Source organism: Bombina bombina, chromosome 3 (genome assembly GCF_027579735.1).
Source record: "Bombina bombina isolate aBomBom1 chromosome 3, aBomBom1.pri, whole genome shotgun sequence".
NCBI lineage: Eukaryota > Metazoa > Chordata > Amphibia > Anura > Bombinatoridae > Bombina > Bombina bombina.
In genome coordinates, this window is record NC_069501.1 from 683436349 (window position 1) to 683454777 (window position 18429).

The 18429-nt window shown below is 39.7% G+C and overlaps 1 protein-coding gene across 2 annotated transcripts in view; it reads left to right on the plus strand.

Annotated features, from left to right (window-relative positions):
* GUSB (glucuronidase beta) overlaps positions 1-18429 on the plus strand; it is a 200633-nt gene that overhangs the window by 20027 nt on the left and 162177 nt on the right. For both annotated transcript variants that reach the window (XM_053707446.1, XM_053707447.1), the window contains exons 3-6: positions 684-865; positions 1201-1343; positions 13082-13269; positions 15279-15431. In XM_053707446.1, the coding sequence (XP_053563421.1) occupies positions 684-865; positions 1201-1343; positions 13082-13269; positions 15279-15431 (666 nt within the window). The remainder of the gene's footprint in view (positions 1-683; positions 866-1200; positions 1344-13081; positions 13270-15278; positions 15432-18429) is intronic.

An 18429-nucleotide genomic window follows, 5' to 3' on the forward strand; every position in this document is an offset into this window, starting at 1 on the left:
GAACTGTTGTCTTGACAGTCCGTAATTTGTGTCCGAAATGCCCAGCAGGGCACCAACATAGTATATACTTATCAACAAGGGTATATATAAATACCTAATAGGTATTTATACCTAATCGGAAAACAAGGTGATATGATAGGATCATATTGCAATACTAGCTAGTTGTTGTTTAGTGTAAAAGAGAAATGGTAGTTTAAGATTACGAGTTTGATGATCTGATTGTGGGCAGGATAGGGTGAAAACACTAACACTAAGACCTTTTTTGTGTAAATAAGATAATTGTACACATTCAAAACATGCCCGTCACACTCTTCAAACTTTGTTCATTCTGTTATAAGCAGTGACAAAAGAGTGGACCATCACTTAAATGTTTCAATAAGAACAAGTGTTACTAGAGTGATCTGCTAGTACTACTGAATGATTATTGAGGGGCAGAAAGAAGTTCCATATTCTGTAGCTAGTGATTCAAATTAACAACAACAAAAAGTAATATAAATTAACATAATTCACATTCATTCTCAGAACTCAATTCAAATACTGGTTGTAGAATGTTGCGTCGCTATACAAATAAATGATGATAATACTGGTTAATATTACAAAATTCAGTAAATAAGAATCATTTAATAATGCTTTGAGCTGTTTTCTGTCCTGGATCACATTGTTTACATATTTCTTGGTTGCAGTGGGTCAATGGTGTTCAAGTCACCCAACATGAAGGAGGTCATTTGCCATTTGAAACCAATATAGCAACCCTTTTAAAGAGTAGTGTGGGGGCCCCCTGCCGTATCACCATTGCAGTCAACAACACCTTAACCCCCAATACTTTACCTCCCGGATCAATTCAGTACATGCAAGACTCGCAGCTGTAAGTACATTCATTGTAGGGGAAATGGCTTAATAAATATATGTATACTATTTCTGTTGTAAGCTGCAGACTTTGTAGAAAAAGATACGCGTAAAACAAGAAGTGTCTACAGTTTTAGTAGGAATTCAAAGGGAGCTGAGGTCATAGTGCTTCTTCTTTAGAAACCTGATTCAATCTAATCAGTAATGCTTCTTAGTTTGTAAGCTTTCACCATTATACTTAGAAATAAAGGTACTTTTAATTAGTATATACTTATGTTTTATCTTGTCACAAGTCTGAATATAGAGATCATGTGCAACAACTCTTAACATAATTTTCTATTTTTTAAATTGTAGATATCCAAAAGGATACTTTGTCCAAAATATAGCATTTGATTTCTTTAATTATGCCGGTATTCACCGTCCTGTGGTTCTATATACAACGCCTCCTGTCTATACCGATGACATCACTGTTATTACGGACATTGCGGGTGACACTGGTGAGTATGCAATAGTCTCTACCAAACTATGTCAGATATAATTATAAATGTGCTTCCCTGAATGTGCTTCCTTTTCTGTTCATACTGGGGTATAGGCTACTGAATTTGGTGTGACCATGTGCAGAATCCACGGATACAGAAAGGTCAGGGAAGAAATATAGAGGGACATAAATAATAATAAGATTAAACAAAATTCCCTGGCACAGTGAGGATGTGCAGCGAAGGCAGTATAAATTACTGTATCCTGGCTCACGCTAAAAACACTGACCCATTTATTCTGGCCCTTTACATAGCAGCAGCAAGAAAAACACATTGTGTAGGTTGATGTACGAGACTCCTCTTTCTGCTACTGACCAGCTTTGTTTGTTTGTTTTTTTATTCTGTCCTCCAGATAGATTTGGCAGACACCATTAGCCTGGGAATTGCACACATTATTCAGGCTGATAAATATACAGAAATATTACTATTTCTCCTGTTAAGTGTAGTCAGTCCACGGGTCTCCATTACTTATGGGATTATAACTCCTCCCTAACAGGAAGTGCAAGAGGATCACCCAAGCAGAGCTGCTATATAGCTCCTCCCCTCTACGTCATATCCAGTCATTCTCTTGCACCTAACTTAAAGATAGGACGTGTGAGAGGACTGTGGTGTGTTAAACTTAGTTTTTATTCTTCAATCAAAAGTTTGTTATTTTAAACGGCACCGGAGTGTGTTTGTTCTCAAGCAGCATTAGAAGAAGAATCTGCTTGAGTTTTTTTCTATGATCTTAGCGGTCGTAACTAAGATCCACTTGCTGTTCTCGGCCATTCTGAGGAGTGAGGTAACTTCAGAACAGGGGATAGCATGCAGGGTCCACCTGCAAGGAGGTATGTGCAGTAAATTATTTTCTAAGGAATGGAATTGACTCAGAAAATACTGCTAATAACGATGTAATGTAAGTGCAGCCTTAAATGCAGTAGTAGCGACTGGTATCATGCTGATATGTATGTATGTATACTCTGAGGTATTTCTGGGGAATGGAATTTCACTAAGAAAATACTGTCAATATTAAAGTAATATTTGAGCCTACACTGCAGTGAAAGCGACTAGCAGCAGGTTTATTAATAACACTTCATAATTTTCAAATTTTAAACGTTTACTGGCATGTTAATCGTTTTTTCTGAGGTACTTGGTGATAAAACTTTATGGGCATGATTTTTACCACATGGCTGTCGTTTTTTATGCATAAAAACAGTTTACTGAGCTTCCCCACTATTGTAATAGGAGTGGGAGGGGCCTATTTTTTTTTTTTTTTTTCCAAATATTTTTATTGAGGCATATAAATACATAAACGGCATTAGCAAAATTGACAAGACTTAAAAATTACAGACCTTGAGATAACGTTCACATTGATATTGAGTGTACAGTCTTGGATATATAATATTCAGAAGTTAAGTGAACAAATATAATAACCTCATTTTTCCAATTATATAATACTCCTTTGATAATAGTAGGTCACTCTTAGACCTTAATAAAACAGTAACATTTGATGGAGGTAAATTGATCCATAGCCATTCCTGGGCTTAGTATTGTTAAAGTATATATTATAACAGAGTGACAGGCCCATATGGATCAAGACTGCCCTAAACATACATACAAACTTTTGGCAAGCAAACATTAAGAGCTATAAATGAGATGCTTAGTAATAGCACATTATTTGTACCCCCATCTGAACATTGCTGGCCATTATAATCATCTATATCAGCGTATTAGCACTAGGGTTAACTGCTAAGTTGTTATTCAGCACCTCTAAACAGGATTCGCACACTGAGTATTATTAAAACATTTAAAACAGAACGACAGAGCTGGAAGTTGCTAAGTAGACCCTCTATAACCAGTTACCTTAAATAATAACCCGTAATGTGAGGCAACAAAAAATGGGAGAAGCTCTAGTATTTTGTAGAGTTGTCCTTCTGAGTAATCAAAACATTTAGAAACATAGAATTATTTTGAAAATCGGAGTACCAAATATAAACTAACGTCCTGTATGCAGGGCTTGTTTCTAACCAATGATAGATTAGCTTGAGATATTGGTGCGCACTTCTAACCCGGAAGGAACACAGGCATGAATGTTAAGCCATCTAAAACAGCACAGTATACAGGGCACTTATGAGAAACAAATATCGCTTACATATACATAACAAAATTGGTAAATAAAGAAGGGTGTAGGGATAATGTATACTTCCAAATGCACAACAAATCACTCCACATACAACATATCAGTACCGTTCAGTTTAGGCATTGGACTCAAAAACAGTCTTGATCTTAAAATTCAGACCGTCAGGTCTCTTGAGAAATCTTCTGTTAGCCAGACAGCTTCGTAATGAGTCTTAGTAAGGGGATAGGGTATGGTATGCTGCAGTGGCGATTAAAAGAGGATTGTCTTACCCCACACCAACTCTACATAGTTGAAGTCCCATGTCTGCACCATCTAGTCGCACCCTGCCATCCACGGCCTCATTAATGCTCTGCAAGGGGGCTGGGTATAACAATAGGAGTCCGTTGTGCGTGGCCTTATCTTTGCGGAGTGTCCCCACATCGGCAGTTAGTGTCCCAACTACCATCCAGTATTGTCTGCGGATCATCACAGTATCTTGAATCGATGTATTCACTAGTCGGTAGCCGGTTGTTCCATATTTGGCAAGAGGCAGGATCAGGTCGTTGCCAGAGGTACTTTTGGATCTGGTCAATACGGTATCACCTATGGTCCGTGTCTCCTGCACTCCCCATGCTGCTAATATGTCTCTCTGTGTCCCCCTCTGGATTGTTGGGGGGTCCGGAGTATATGCTGACTTGATAGTAGGAGACGGGTATGCAGAAACCTGCTCGATTTTATATTGGTCAGCTCTCTGCATCTCTGTGTTGTCGTCTCTCTCTGGGTCTTGCCAGCATAAGTCTATCTTCCCATTGCTATCGGTGACAGACTCCTGACAACTCATGGTGCAGTCTGGAATACCCTGGCTCAGTGGTCTCATTGCGTCTTCTATGGCTGTGTGTATCTGAATCTCGAAGTCTGTCAGCATGGCCTGTATTGCATAATATAACCCTTCCATGGCTGGATTACGGAGTATAGTTCTTGATAGGGTACAAAGTAATAGGTAGTGTTTCTGTGCTCCAGAAATTTATGACAGCGTATATAGCTGTTTTGCCTGATATTTCAGGAATCGGGAGGGTAAACGAGGGTGCAGGCCGGTGATTAGGCCTCCGCTGCGCACCTCATTTATTCTGGTCTGCTAGGCTAAAGTTCGAAGTGTAGAGAGATAAGAAAACCAATAAATCCTTTCCTTAGGTGTTATTCTGTGACTCAGCAGTGTGATAGGATTTAGGTTGTCGGTCAGTGGAGTGATAGATAGCGGATCTAACTGCTCCAGAACTCAGCTGAAATTAAAAAGCAGCCATCTTGGTCGGTGTTCGGACCCGCCCCCCGGGAGGGGCCTATTTTAGCGCTTTATTGCGCAGTAAAAATTTAGTCAGTCTTCCTAGTTCTTCCTCCATGATCCAGGACGTATCTACAGAGCCCAGGGGTCTCCAAAACTAGTTTTGAGGGAGGTAATCAGTCACAGCAGACCTGTGACAGTGTGTTTGACTGTGATAAAAACGTTTATTATTTCAACTGTTATCCGTTTTTGGGTATTAAGGGGTTAATCATCCTTTTGCTGGTGGGTGCAATCCTCTGCTAACTTTATACATTTTCTGTTAAAATTTGGTTGTTTTAACATTTTTGGTTCATTGCTAATTCAAATGTGTCACATTTTTATGTTTCTTAAAGGCGCAGTAGCATTTTTTATATAGCTTGTAAATTTATTTATAAGTTTTTTTCCAAGCTTGCTAGTTTTATTGCTAGTCTGTTTAAACATGTCTGACACAGATGAATCTGTTTGTTCACTATGTTTAAAGGCCAATGTGGAGCCCAATAGAAATTTGTGCACTCAATGTATAGATGCTACTTTGAATAAAAGTAAAACTTTACATATTAAGAAAATATCACCAGACAGCGAGGGGGAAGTTATGCCGACTAACTCTCCTCACGTGTCAGTACCTTCGCCTCCCGCTCAGGAGGTGCGTGATATTGTGGCGCCAAGTACATCAGGGCGGCCCTTACAAATCACTTTGCAAGACATGGCTAATGTTATGACTGAAGTACTATCTAAATTGCCAGAATTAAGAGGTAAACGCGATCACTCTGGGGTAAGAACAGAGTGCGCTGATAATAGTAGAGCCATGTCTGATACTGCGTCACAATTTGCAGAACATGAGGACGGAGAGCTTCATTCTGTGGGTGACGGATCTGATCCAAGTAAACTGGATTCAGAGATTTCAAATTTTAAATTTAAGATTGAGAACCTCCGTGTATTACTAGGGGAGGTATTAGAGGCTCTGAATGATTGTAACACGGTTGCAATTCCAGAGAAAGTATGTAGGCTGGATAAATATTTTGCGGTACCGACGTGTACTGACGTTTTTCCTATACCTAAAAGGCTTACAGAAATTGTTAACAAGGAGTGGGATAGACCCGGTGTGCCCTTTTCACCCCCTCCTATATTTAGAAAAATGTTTCCAATAGACGCCGCCACACGGGACCTATGGCAGACGGTCCCTGAGGTGGAGGGAGCAGTTTCTACTTTGGCTAAGCGCACCACTATCCCGGTGGAGGATAGCTGTGCTTTTTCAGATCCAATGGATAAAAAGTTAGAGGGTTACCTTAAGAAAATGTTTGTTCAGCAAGGTTTTATATTACAACCCCTTGCATGCATCGCGCCTGTCACTGCTGCGGCGGCATTCTGGTTTGAGTCTCTGGAAGAGACCCTTAGCACAGCTCCATTGGATGAGATTCTAAACAAGCTTAAAGCCCTTAAGCTAGCTAATTCATTTATTTCTGATGCCGTAGTACACTTAACCAAACTTACGGCTAAGAACTCCGGATTCGCCATTCAAGCGCGCAGAGCGCTGTGGCTTAAATCCTGGTCAGCTGATGTGACTTCTAAATCTAAATTGCTTAATATTCCTTTCAAAGGGCAGACATTATTCGGGCCCGGCTTGAAAGAAATTATCGCTGACATTACTGGAGGTAAGGGCCATGCCCTGCCTCAAGACAGGGCCAAACCAAAGGCTAAACAGTCTAATTTTCGTGCCTTTCGTAATTTTAAGGCAGGAGCAGCATCAACTTCCTCTGCTCCAAGACAGGAAGGAACTGTTGCTCGCTTCAGACAGGGCTGGAAACCTAACCAGTCCTGGAACAAGGGCAAGCAGGCCAGAAAACCTGCTGCTGCCCCTAAGACAGCATGAAGTGAGGGCCCCCGATCCGGAAACGGATATAGTGGGGGGCAGACTTTCTCTCTTTGCCCAGGCTTGGGCAAGAGATGTCCAGGATCCCTGGGCGTTGGAAATCATATCTCAGGGATATCTTCTGGATTTCAAAGCTTCTCCTCCACAAGGGAGATTTCATCTTTCAAGGTTATCAGCAAACCAGATAAAGAGAGAGGCGTTTCTACGATGTGTACAAGACCTCTTACTAATGGGAGTGGTCCACCCAGTTCCGCGGTCGGAACACGGGCAAGGATTCTATTCAAATCTGTTTGTAGTCCCCAAAAAAGAGGGAACCTTCAGACCAATCTTGGACTTAAAGATCCTAAACAAATTCCTAAGAGTTCCATCGTTCAAAATGGAAACTATTCGAACCATCTTACCCATGATCCAAGAGGGTCAGTACATGACCACAGTGGATTTAAAGGATGCCTACCTTCACATACCGATTCACAAGGATCATTACCGGTATCTAAGATTTGCCTTCCTAAACAGGCATTACCAGTTTGTAGCTCTTCCCTTCGGGTTAGCTACGGCTCCAAGAATCTTTACAAAGGTTCTGGGCTCTCTTCTGGCGGTACTAAGACCGCGAGGCATAGCGGTAGCTCCGTACCTAGACGACATTCTGATACAAGCGTCAAGTTTCCAAATTGCCAAGTCTCATACAGAGTTAGTTCTGGCATTTCTAAGGTCGCATGGGTGGAAGGTGAACGTAGAAAAGAGTTCTCTATTGCCACTCACAAGAGTTCCCTTTCTAGGGACTCTTATAGATTCTGTAGAAATGAAAATTTACCTGACGGAGGACAGGTTATCAAAACTTCTAAATGCTTGCCGTGTCCTTCATTCCATTCAACACCCGTCAGTGGCTCAGTGCATGGAGGTAATCGGCTTAATGGTAGCGGCAATGGACATAGTACCATTTGCGCGCCTGCATCTCAGACCGCTGCAATTGTGCATGCTAAGTCAGTGGAATGGGGATTACTCAGATTTGTCCCCTCTGCTAAATCTGGATCAAGAGACCAGAGATTCTCTTCTATGGTGGCTTTCTCGGCCACATCTGTCCAAGGGGATGCCCTTCCGCAGGCCAGATTGGACGATTGTAACAACAGACGCCAGCCTTCTAGGTTGGGGCGCAGTCTGGAATTCCCTGAAGGCTCAGGGATCATGGACTCAGGAGGAGAGACTCCTTCCAATAAACATTCTGGAATTAAGAGCAATTTTCAATGCTCTTCTGGCTTGGCCTCAGTTAGCAACTCTGAGGTTCATCAGGTTTCAGTCGGACAACATCACGACTGTGGCTTACATCAACCATCAAGGAGGAACAAGGAGTTCCCTAGCGATGATGGAAGTCTCAAAGATAATTCGCTGGGCAGAGTCTCACTCTTGCCACCTGTCAGCGATCCACATCCCAGGCGTGGAGAACTGGGAGGCGGATTTTCTAAGTCGCCAGACCTTTCATCCGGGGGAGTGGGAACTTCATCCGGAGGTGTTTGCCCAACTGCTTCATCATTGGGGCAAACCAGATCTGGATCTCATGGCGTCTCGCCAGAACGCCAAGCTTCCTTGTTACGGATCCAGGTCCAGGGACCCGGGAGCGGTGCTGATAGATGCTCTGACAGCACCTTGGGTCTTCAACATGGCTTATGTGTTTCCACCTTTCCCGATGCTTCCTCGATTGATTGCCAGGATCAAACAGGAGAGAGCATCGGTGATTCTAATAGCGCCTGCGTGGCCACGCAGGACCTGGTATGCAGATCTAGTGGACATGTCGTCCTGTCCACCATGGTCTCTGCCTCTGAGACAGGACCTTCTGATTCAGGGTCCTTTCAAACATCCAAATCTAATTTCTCTGAGGCTGACTGCATGGAGATTGAACGCTTGATTCTATCAAAGCGTGGATTCTCGGAGTCAGTGATTGATACCTTAATACAGGCTAGGAAACCTGTTACCAGGAAAATTTACCATAAAATATGGCGTAAATACTTATATTGGTGCGAATCCAAGAGTTACTCATGGAGTAAGGTTAGGATTCCTAGGATATTGTCTTTTCTACAAGAGGGTTTAGAAAATGGTTTATCCGCTAGTTCATTAAAGGGACAGATTTCAGCTCTGTCTATCCTTTTACACAAACGTCTGGCAGAAGTTCCAGACGTTCAGGCTTTTTGTCAGGCTTTGGCTAGGATTAAGCCTGTGTTTAAGACTGTTGCTCCGCCGTGGAGCTTAAACTTAGTTCTTAACGTTCTGCAAGGTGTTCCGTTTGAACCCCTTCATTCCATCGATATCAAGCTTTTATCTTGGAAAGTTCTGTTTTTAATGGCTATTTCCTCGGCTCGAAGAGTCTCTGAGTTATCGGCCTTACATTGTGATTCTCCTTATCTGATTTTTCATTCAGACAAGGTAGTTCTGCGTACTAAACCTGGGTTCTTACCTAAGGTAGTCACTAACAAGAATATCAATCAAGAAATTGTTGTTCCATCATTGTGCCCTAACCCTTCTTCAAAGAAGGAACGACTTTTGCACAATCTGGACGTCGTCCGTGCCCTGAAATTTTATTTGCAGGCAACTAAAGATTTTCGTCAAACTTCTTCCCTGTTTGTCGTTTATTCTGGACAGAGGAGAGGTCAAAAAGCTTTGGCTACCTCTCTCTCTTTTTGGCTTCGTAGCATAATACGTTTAGCCTATGAGACTGCTAGACAGCAGCCTCCTGAAAGGATTACAGCTCATTCTACTAGAGCTGTGGCTTCCACTTGGGCCTTTAAGAATGAGGCCTCTGTTGAACAGATTTGCAAGGCTGCAACTTGGTCTTCACTTCACACTTTTTCAAAATTTTACAAATTTGACACTTTTGCTTCTTCGGAGGCTGTTTTTGGGAGAAAGGTTCTACAGGCAGTGGTTCCTTCCGTGTAAAGATCCTGCCTGTCCCTCCCGTCATCCGTGTACTTTTAGCTTTGGTATTGGTATCCCATAAGTAATGGATGACCCGTGGACTAACTACACTTAACAGGAGAAAATATAATTTATGCTTACCTGATAAATTAATTTCTCCTGTAGTGTAGTCAGTCCACGGCCCGCCCTGTTTTTACGGCAGGTCTAAATTTTAATTAAACTCCAGTCACCACTGCACCCTATAGTTTCTCCTTTCTCGTATGGTTTCGGTCGAATGACTGGATATGACTTAGAGGGGAGGAGCTATATAGCAGCTCTGCTTGGGTGATCCTCTTGCACTTCCTGTTAGGGAGGAGTTATAATCCCATAAGTAATGGATGACCCGTGGACTGACTACACTACAGGAGAAATGAATTTATCAGGTAAGCATAAATTATATTTTTACAAAACGTGAACAGAGGCCTACATTCCCAGTTCCTTCTGACTTATCAGAGAGAGATTTCAGGCTGATTGTGAAAAGACAAAACAAAACAAACAATTAGCACAATTATACCATATCCAATCTGTTGTTGATTATACGGATTTCCTGCTATAGTTAGAGATATTTCTTACCAAGCAAGGAAAATTATGATACATTATTGTGCATTTAAAGATTCAGTAACAGCAAACAAACAACTTACTTGTTTTCTTGCAAATTTCTCATTGTAGCTACTGCCTTCAGTGTGATTAGGAAGCTGACATGTTGACAACATACATTGCATTCTGCATCTGAGCATGGGCAAACCTGACTAACTAGACTTCACTTAATAGTAAATCGGCTCATGTTACTCTAAAAGTTGACATTGGGCTATAACTGCCTTCCTGCAGAGGCCCAGCCTCCTTGTAGGGCTGTGACGGGAATTAATGGACACTGCACACATGAAGTTTAAAAAAAGGAAATAGGTCAAATCCAGTTAAGACACTGCTTAGGGTTTTTTTTTTATTAAAACAACAAAACAGATTATATCCCTTTAAAGAGAGACTACATTCAAAGTTAAAATTTCTTTATTCAAATAGGGCATACAATTGCCAAAAAACCTTTCCAATTTACTTTCTTTACCAAATTGTGCAAATCTTTTTATATGCATTCTTTTAAGGCACCAGCTACTGCTGCGCATTTGCAAGAGTCAACAATGTATACATATGAGTTTGTGATTTGCTGATGACTGTCACATGATACAGGGCAGGGAAAATGACTAAACTTATGAAATTTGTCAGGGGAAAAAATCTACCGTTCTGTTGAACGTTAAGTGCTATTGCATTGCCTTATTATTATGCATTTGTCGATTATGAAATTCTGTTGTGTTTAACCCTTTATCTGCTGAGCTATTTCCATCCCTGTGAAAAACTGTAGGCTATTTTTAGTGAGAAACCAACACATATTGGTTTATTTTTCAGCAGGCCCAGCAGATTCACACTATGCCATTATTTTATGTTTATATCATGGCACGTGAGAACTGTACAATACAAATGAAAAAAGAAGGGGTTAACCTCTTATAAATGAAGGACTTTGGGTATATTTATATAACTTTGATGTGTACGAAGGAGCTCCCATGAGCCTCTTGTCAAATGCTAATTTATTCATTCATGGTGATCACTACTATTGTTTATTATTGTAGTGATCACCTGGCTATTAAAATCTATAGAGGGGCTTTATTTTGAAGAGGGGCTTTTATTTTTTAAAATAATGGTTCTTGGGGGTCTCTATGCCCTTTTAATGGGCTGTTATCTGGGCCTAGAGACCTCTTATTAAAAAAGTGTGTGTATTTTTTACTTTTATATTTTCAGACAATTGCCTTTCAATTGATGGGTCTTAGAGGTTTCTATGGCTTAATGGAGCTGAGATCAAGGGGTTTAAATACTACCCCCCCCCCCCCCCCATCCAGCTTTATTAAGCTCTTCTAACCACTTCCTAGTCTCCAGGTTCATGACCCATGCGTGGTGACTTCACCAGCATCGCTGGAAAAGCCAAAGCGACGTAGAAACCTTGGCCACCTCATACAGGCCTTTAACTGCAGAGAGGGGGATAATGATCAGCTCTAAACCCCACCTGGATGATAACACATGGTTATCCTCTGCAGTTAAAGGAATAGTCTAGTCCAGGGCTCAGCAACCTTAGCTGTCCAGATGTTTTAGAACTACATTTCCCATGATGCTTAGGCAGCTTAAAGATACTTAAGCATCATGGGAAATGTAGTTCTAAAACATCTGGAGAGCCAAGGTTGCTGATCCCTGGTCTAGTCAGAATTAAACTTTCATGATATAGATAGAGCATGCAACTTTATAATGTATTCCTATTTTAAAATTTTCTTCTCTTGGTATCTTTATTTGAAGAAGCAGGAAAGTAAGCATAGAAGCTGGCCCATTTTTGGTTCAGCACCTGGGTAGCACTTGCTGATTGGTGTCTAAATGTAACCACTAATCAGCAAGTGCTACCCAGGTTCTGAACCAAAAATGGTCCGGCTCCTATGCATACATTCAAATAAAGATACCAAGAGAACAAAGACAAATTGATAATAGGAGTAAATTAGAAAGTTGCTTAAAATTGCATGTGCTATCTGAATCATGAAAATGTAATTTTGACTAGACTATTCATTTTAATTTAAGACATTAAGTGGATGACTACCACATGTAGTTAACACGTGGCTAAAGGGATAATGGTCCTTTAAAGAAACATAAAAGCAAATTATTTAAATTAATGTATCAAAAAATAATCCATGCATTGCAAAGTATCTGCATACAAAAGAAATGTTTTAAAATCCTCTTGACTGTTGTTTGCCTTGAGTGCTACTTAGGGACACCAGGTACAATATGGATACTTCACTAATTATCATTTTATTTTTTTATTAACTTACTCATAACAAAATATTTTATGTGGAGTTTGCTCTGTGTCCCATTCTCTAATTGAATTATTCATTAACTAATTCTTCAATATTTGTATAATTTTATACATAGAGGCCCATTTATCAAGCTCCGAATGGAGAGCTTGTGTTTCTGGCGAGTCTGAAGAGGAGGCGGACAGAGGTCGCCACAATTCAACCCAATCGAGTACGATCGGGTTGATTGACAACCCCCTGCTGGCAGCCGATTGGCCGCGAGTCTCCAGGGAGCGGCGTTGCACCAGCAGCTCACAAGAGCTGCTGGTGCAATGCTGAATACGGAGAGCGTATTGCTCCCGGCATTCAGCAATGTCTGTCGGACCTGATCCGCACTGTCGGATCAGGTCCGACAGACCTTTGTTAAATAGGCCTCTAAGGATTGACAAATGCTGGGAAATAGGGAGCCATGTCTCCTAAAAAATTTAATTCTGTATTCTAACCTATTTGTTTTCTTATACAGAAGTCCCTGTATGACATTGTATGGCTATTTCCTCTGTATTCTTTGTGGCTCAAAGATTACAGATACATTTATCCTACTTAATGTACTAAATACTTTTGTAAAAACTCCTGTGATTTATTTCCCTGAATTAGGATTCATAAACTACCAAATATCTGTGCTTGGTTCAAGTTCCTTTTCTGTGTCCGTGACTTTACACGACCAAGAAGGGCAAGAGGTAGCCACAGGCTCAGGAGCTATTGGGCAACTCAAAGTGGTGGATGCAAAACTTTGGTGGCCATATCTGATGCATATAGATCCTGGATACCTTTACTCTTTTCAGGTAAATGACAGTGTCTTTATGTGATAATCTTGTTATATCAATGAAAATCTAGAAAACCAAAATGAAACAAAAGTATGTAAATATGAGAGCATAGATCACTAGGTTGTTAACAAATACCCACATATATGTTGGTGTCTTTAAACCTTACATACTTAACTTGAATTTCCTGTAAAAAATAAGTTATGTTAATGGAAACATTTCTAGTCAACATCCACTTTACCCTCACTGAGCTTAGTCCTCCTCCCCACTCAGCAGCCAGTTGTTCTGCAGTTCCAAAAGCAGAGCTAATCAAAAGCTGTAACAATAGTTTGTTTCTATTGAAATTGAAGGCCCATACTGACATACTGTCGCCAGTTGCTCAATGCACAGTGATGGGCCTCAGTCTTCTCTAGAGGGGAAAAAAACCTTGCAGAGTGAGGAGGGTGGCACCTAAGGTAAGTAAGGGTAAAGAGTTGGAGTTGATTTTAGAAAATATTCCATTAAAGGGACAGTTTACTCCAGAATTTTTTTTAAAAAGGTGATCCCTTTATATCCCATTCCCCAGTTTTGCTTAACCAAACACGGTTATATAAATATACTTTTTCCCTCCGTGATTACCTTGTATCTAAGTCTCTGCAGAATGCCTCCTCAATTCAGTTCTTTTGACAGATTTGCATTTTAGCCAATAAGTGCTGGCTCCTAGGTAACTCCACGGAAGAGAGTGCAAGGTTATCTATATGGCACACATGAACTAGCGCTGTTTAGCTGTAATAAAACTGTCAAAATGCCCTGAGATAAGAGACAGCCTTCAAGGACTTAGAAATTAGCATATGAGCCTACCTAGGTTTAGCTTTCAACTAAGAATACCAAGACAACAAAGCAAATTTGATGGTAAAAGTAAGTTGGAAAGTTGTTTAAAATTACATGCCCTATCTGAATCATGAGTTTAATTTTGACTAGACTGTCCCTTTTAATATATATATATTATTTTTTTTTTAAAGATATGTAAGGTAAGCGTTTTACTTTTAAAATAAAAAAGGGACCTGTTTTGTGTCCCTTTTTAATTTACAAGTCTTCCTAATATTGATTCTTAATATAATGAACATATTTAATTATTTGAACCCAAACCAAGACATTGCTAATAAGATTATCAGTTTGATACATCACCTAAATCTCTCCAGTCTATTAAAATCATCTCATATAAATTTGGTTTGAGGAATCCTACATGTAGCTTGGCAGCAGTTTTTGTAAATTGTTTTATTTAAGGTGATTTTAGTGGTTTACATATTATGTTATCTGATTTTAGGTGCTCTGTCATAATGATGTCGGCTTTTTAGCAACATGGACTAGTTTTGAAGCAGAAGAGCTAATCTTATATTGCTTATGCCGTACACTGATGTGTGAAAAACAAAGTCTTGTTCATTTAACATTAAAGGGACACTAAACCCCAATGTTTTCTTTCATGATTCAGATAGAGCATGCAATTTAAGCAACTTTCTAATTTACTCCTATTATCAATTTTTCTATGTTCTCTTGCTATCTTTATTTAAAAATCAGGAAAGCAAAGCTTGGGAGCCGGCCCATTTTTGGTTCAGAACCTGGGTTGTGCTTGCTGATTGGTGGCTAAGTGTAGCCTCCAATAAGCAAGTACTATCCACAGTGCTGAACCTATAATGGGCCGGCTCCTAAGCTTTGCATTCCTACTTTTCAAATAAAGATAACTAGAACAAAGAAAAATTGTTAATCGGAGTAAATTAGAAAGTTTCTTAAAATTGGATGATCTATCTGAATCATGAAAGAAAAAAAATTGGGTTTAGTGTCCCTTTAATCACAATTACCTGAAAAAGGAAATGCATTTAATGGATATAAATTAGTAGCATTGAAGACTAGAATTCCCAGCCTAGTACAATATATTTATGAGCCTCAGTACAATTTATGGCCAGGATATTCATACATTACTTAGAATGTCAGTCAGACGCAATATGTTAGATTATTACTATAGTAAATTCTCTTTATGGTCTGGTCACTAGGTGAAGGTGTCAGCTGAGACGGACCTTGGTGATTTTGAAGACATATACACTTTGCCTGTGGGAATAAGGACTGTGCAAGTTTCAGGAGACCAATTCCTCATCAATGGAAAACCATTCTACTTTCATGGAGTCAACAAGCATGAAGATTATGACGTATGTGATTCATTGATGGTTGAGTGCATTGCAGAGAAACTAGCCAAAATAGTTTTACTAGAGCATAATACTAGCTGTGCTTTTCACTTGAAGGAACATTTTCCCATCATTTATATGAAAGATAAGCATCTAAGCTGTTCAAATTGTTTATTTTATTTAAAAATGTGAAGGAAAAGCTAATTGTTTAAAATAACACAGCAGCATCAGCTGTGTACTTCCTACAAATGCACATTGACTTTTTGCTCATACTCGTATTTATATGCTGTTTTTTTTTTATATAACGTCCTAACATCTGGGGGCTGCTCATCTATATTTTAGAAGCCTTAAGGGACACATATAAATTGTCAGGGGGCACAGGGTCAGATTAGGGCTAGGCTGTAGGGTACCATCTATCTCTAGAGGACTCTCTTCAGTTGTGGTCACCTTGTTTGCCCACCCACTAGGAGTCCCCAAAGAACAGATTTAGTTCTGCATTTTCCTTGGGTCAAAAACTATGATGCACCTTTTTAGCTGTTCACATATAAAATAGAAAAATTGCAGAAATTCCATCCCCATGTCTCTCCACTTGTCATTTGCTTCCTCTTTGAACTTGAAGATGTCTGTGAAATTGCAGCCGGCCCTATTGAGGCTCTCCACAGTTTTTACCTGCTTACTTGTAAATACTGGTACAATATTTTATTAGTGCACAACACCACACCCATACTGATGCCAGTTCTAGCTTATAGCCTGCACAGTGAGCTAATCAATATTTGCTTATGGCTGAATGCCCATAAAGAATACAAAAAAAAACCCCTAAAATTAAATATTTGCTGTGTGCAGAAGAATGACCCAGTCTGTTGGTCATTTAAGCAGATAGTCAGCAAATTTTGTTTTGAAATCTGTACAATGAACAGACTTTCACCTCTGACATTTGTTTCCTTTCCTGTTCCACATACTTGCAACACAGACAATATTGTCTGTGTTATTAAGGAAATTCTCTTTTGTGTAACATTTAACCATTTTAAATTGAATGATGTATGACAGGGATCTGTACTTTCTACTCTGCACTAGTTTGAACATGTTAATTTTTAATTAGAGGGACATGAAAGTCAAAAGAATATTGGGGCTATGTAGGAGCATATGTTTCCAAGACACTGTGCAATCTGTGTGTTTGATATAAAACAAGAGTCAAAGGATCTGTCTTTGCATCCAAAACTATGAGGGTGCCAGGATTAGATGTTTCCACAAAGTTGGCCAACTCCATATTAATGTCCATGATATAGATATACACTACAGAGCCAAAAGTATGAGGTTGCATCTATAACTGATTTTTGGAGATCCAATACAAAAACCATGGATATTAATATGGAGTTATACCCCCCTCCCCTTTTTGCAGCTATATTAGCAACAACTTGTCTGGGAAGGCTTTCTACAAGGTTTTATTCAGTGGGGTTGAGGTCAGGGCTCTGTGCAGGCCACTCGTGTTCGTCCGCACCAAACTTGTCAAACTATGTCTGCATTTACTTTACTTTGTGCTCAGGGGCACTGTCATGCTGGAACAGGAAAGGGTCTTTCCCAAATTGTTGCTACAAAGTTGGAAGCACCCAATTGTGTATAATGTCTTTGTATTCTGTAGCATTAAGATGACCCTTCTTTGCAACTGACAGACTTAGCCCAAACCCTAGACAAACAGTCCCAGACCATTACCTCTCCACCAAACCTTACAGTAGGCACTATTTATTCCAGTAGGTAGCATTCTCTTTGCATCTGCCACACCCAGGTTCTTCCATCAGACTGCAAGATAGTGAAGCCTGATTCATCACTCCAAAGAACACATGTCCAGTGACATGCTGGTGTACTCCAGCTGACGCTTGGTAATCCACATGTTGATGTAAGGTTTCTGTACAGTTGCTTGACCATGGAAACCAGTGGCAGCTGGTGAAGTTTAAACTAGTGGGGCAGACAGGAACCCGACATTTATTCAGAAATTTTATGTCCATTTGTTTTAGAATTTAGCTAAACTATAGTTGACATCATATTAAAGATCCCCTTCATGATATTTAAATAATAAATGAATACATCGCAATAGCATTTGTTTTGGATTTGAAATGAACAGTAAAATATTTTCTGGCAAATTTCAAGGCTTAAATCCAATTTTCCCTCCCCCGGTATCATGTGACAGCTATCATCCAGTCACAAAATCCTTATACGTAAAAACTGTAGTGTACACTTTTGCACATTCTTAGTAGTGGCTAGAGCCTCAAAGTTTTGATAATGGAAGTATATTGGAAAGTTTTTTTTGTTTTTTTTGTTTGTTTTTTAATTGAATGATTAGCTGAATTATAAAACTTTAATTTTGACTTTAGCGGCCCTTTAACTAGGGACACACACACTGGGCACTGACAATTTTTTCAATTGTTTCTACTGTTTCTAAGATGGCTCTTTTGAGCAAACTTTCTGTCTGTGTTAGACACTTGCTTAATAATAATAATAATAATAATAATAAAAAAGCATTAGCTTATGTTTATAGAGAATAGTTTAAATGACTATTTCACTCTTCCCTGCAATAAATTGTGCAGAATGTAAGTTTCATATTTGGGAAATAAACATATTAAGAAATATTTTTTTCTTACCTGGGGTTTAGTCTTTTTTTCAAATTGACTAATTTTTTCTTTGCGGCAGCATTAGGCCCGCGGGTGCGCCAAATGCTAGACTTTATTGCGTCATTCTTGGCACAATAATTTTTTTGCCGCTAAAAGTATGTCCGTTGACGCAAGTTCTTCATTTCCGGCGTCGTAGTTGACACGAAAGCCTTACACACGGTTGTGTTGTTAGTGACGCAAGTGTGTCATTTACGGAAATTTTTCATTAATTGTATACCCCATTGCTGTTTGCCTCTTGCCTTTCTCTATGTCAGAGGGCTATGCTGTTTGCATTTTTTCCCATTCCTGAAACTATCATATAAGGAAATTGATAATTTTGCTTTATATGTTGCTTTGTATGGTTATATGTTAAAATA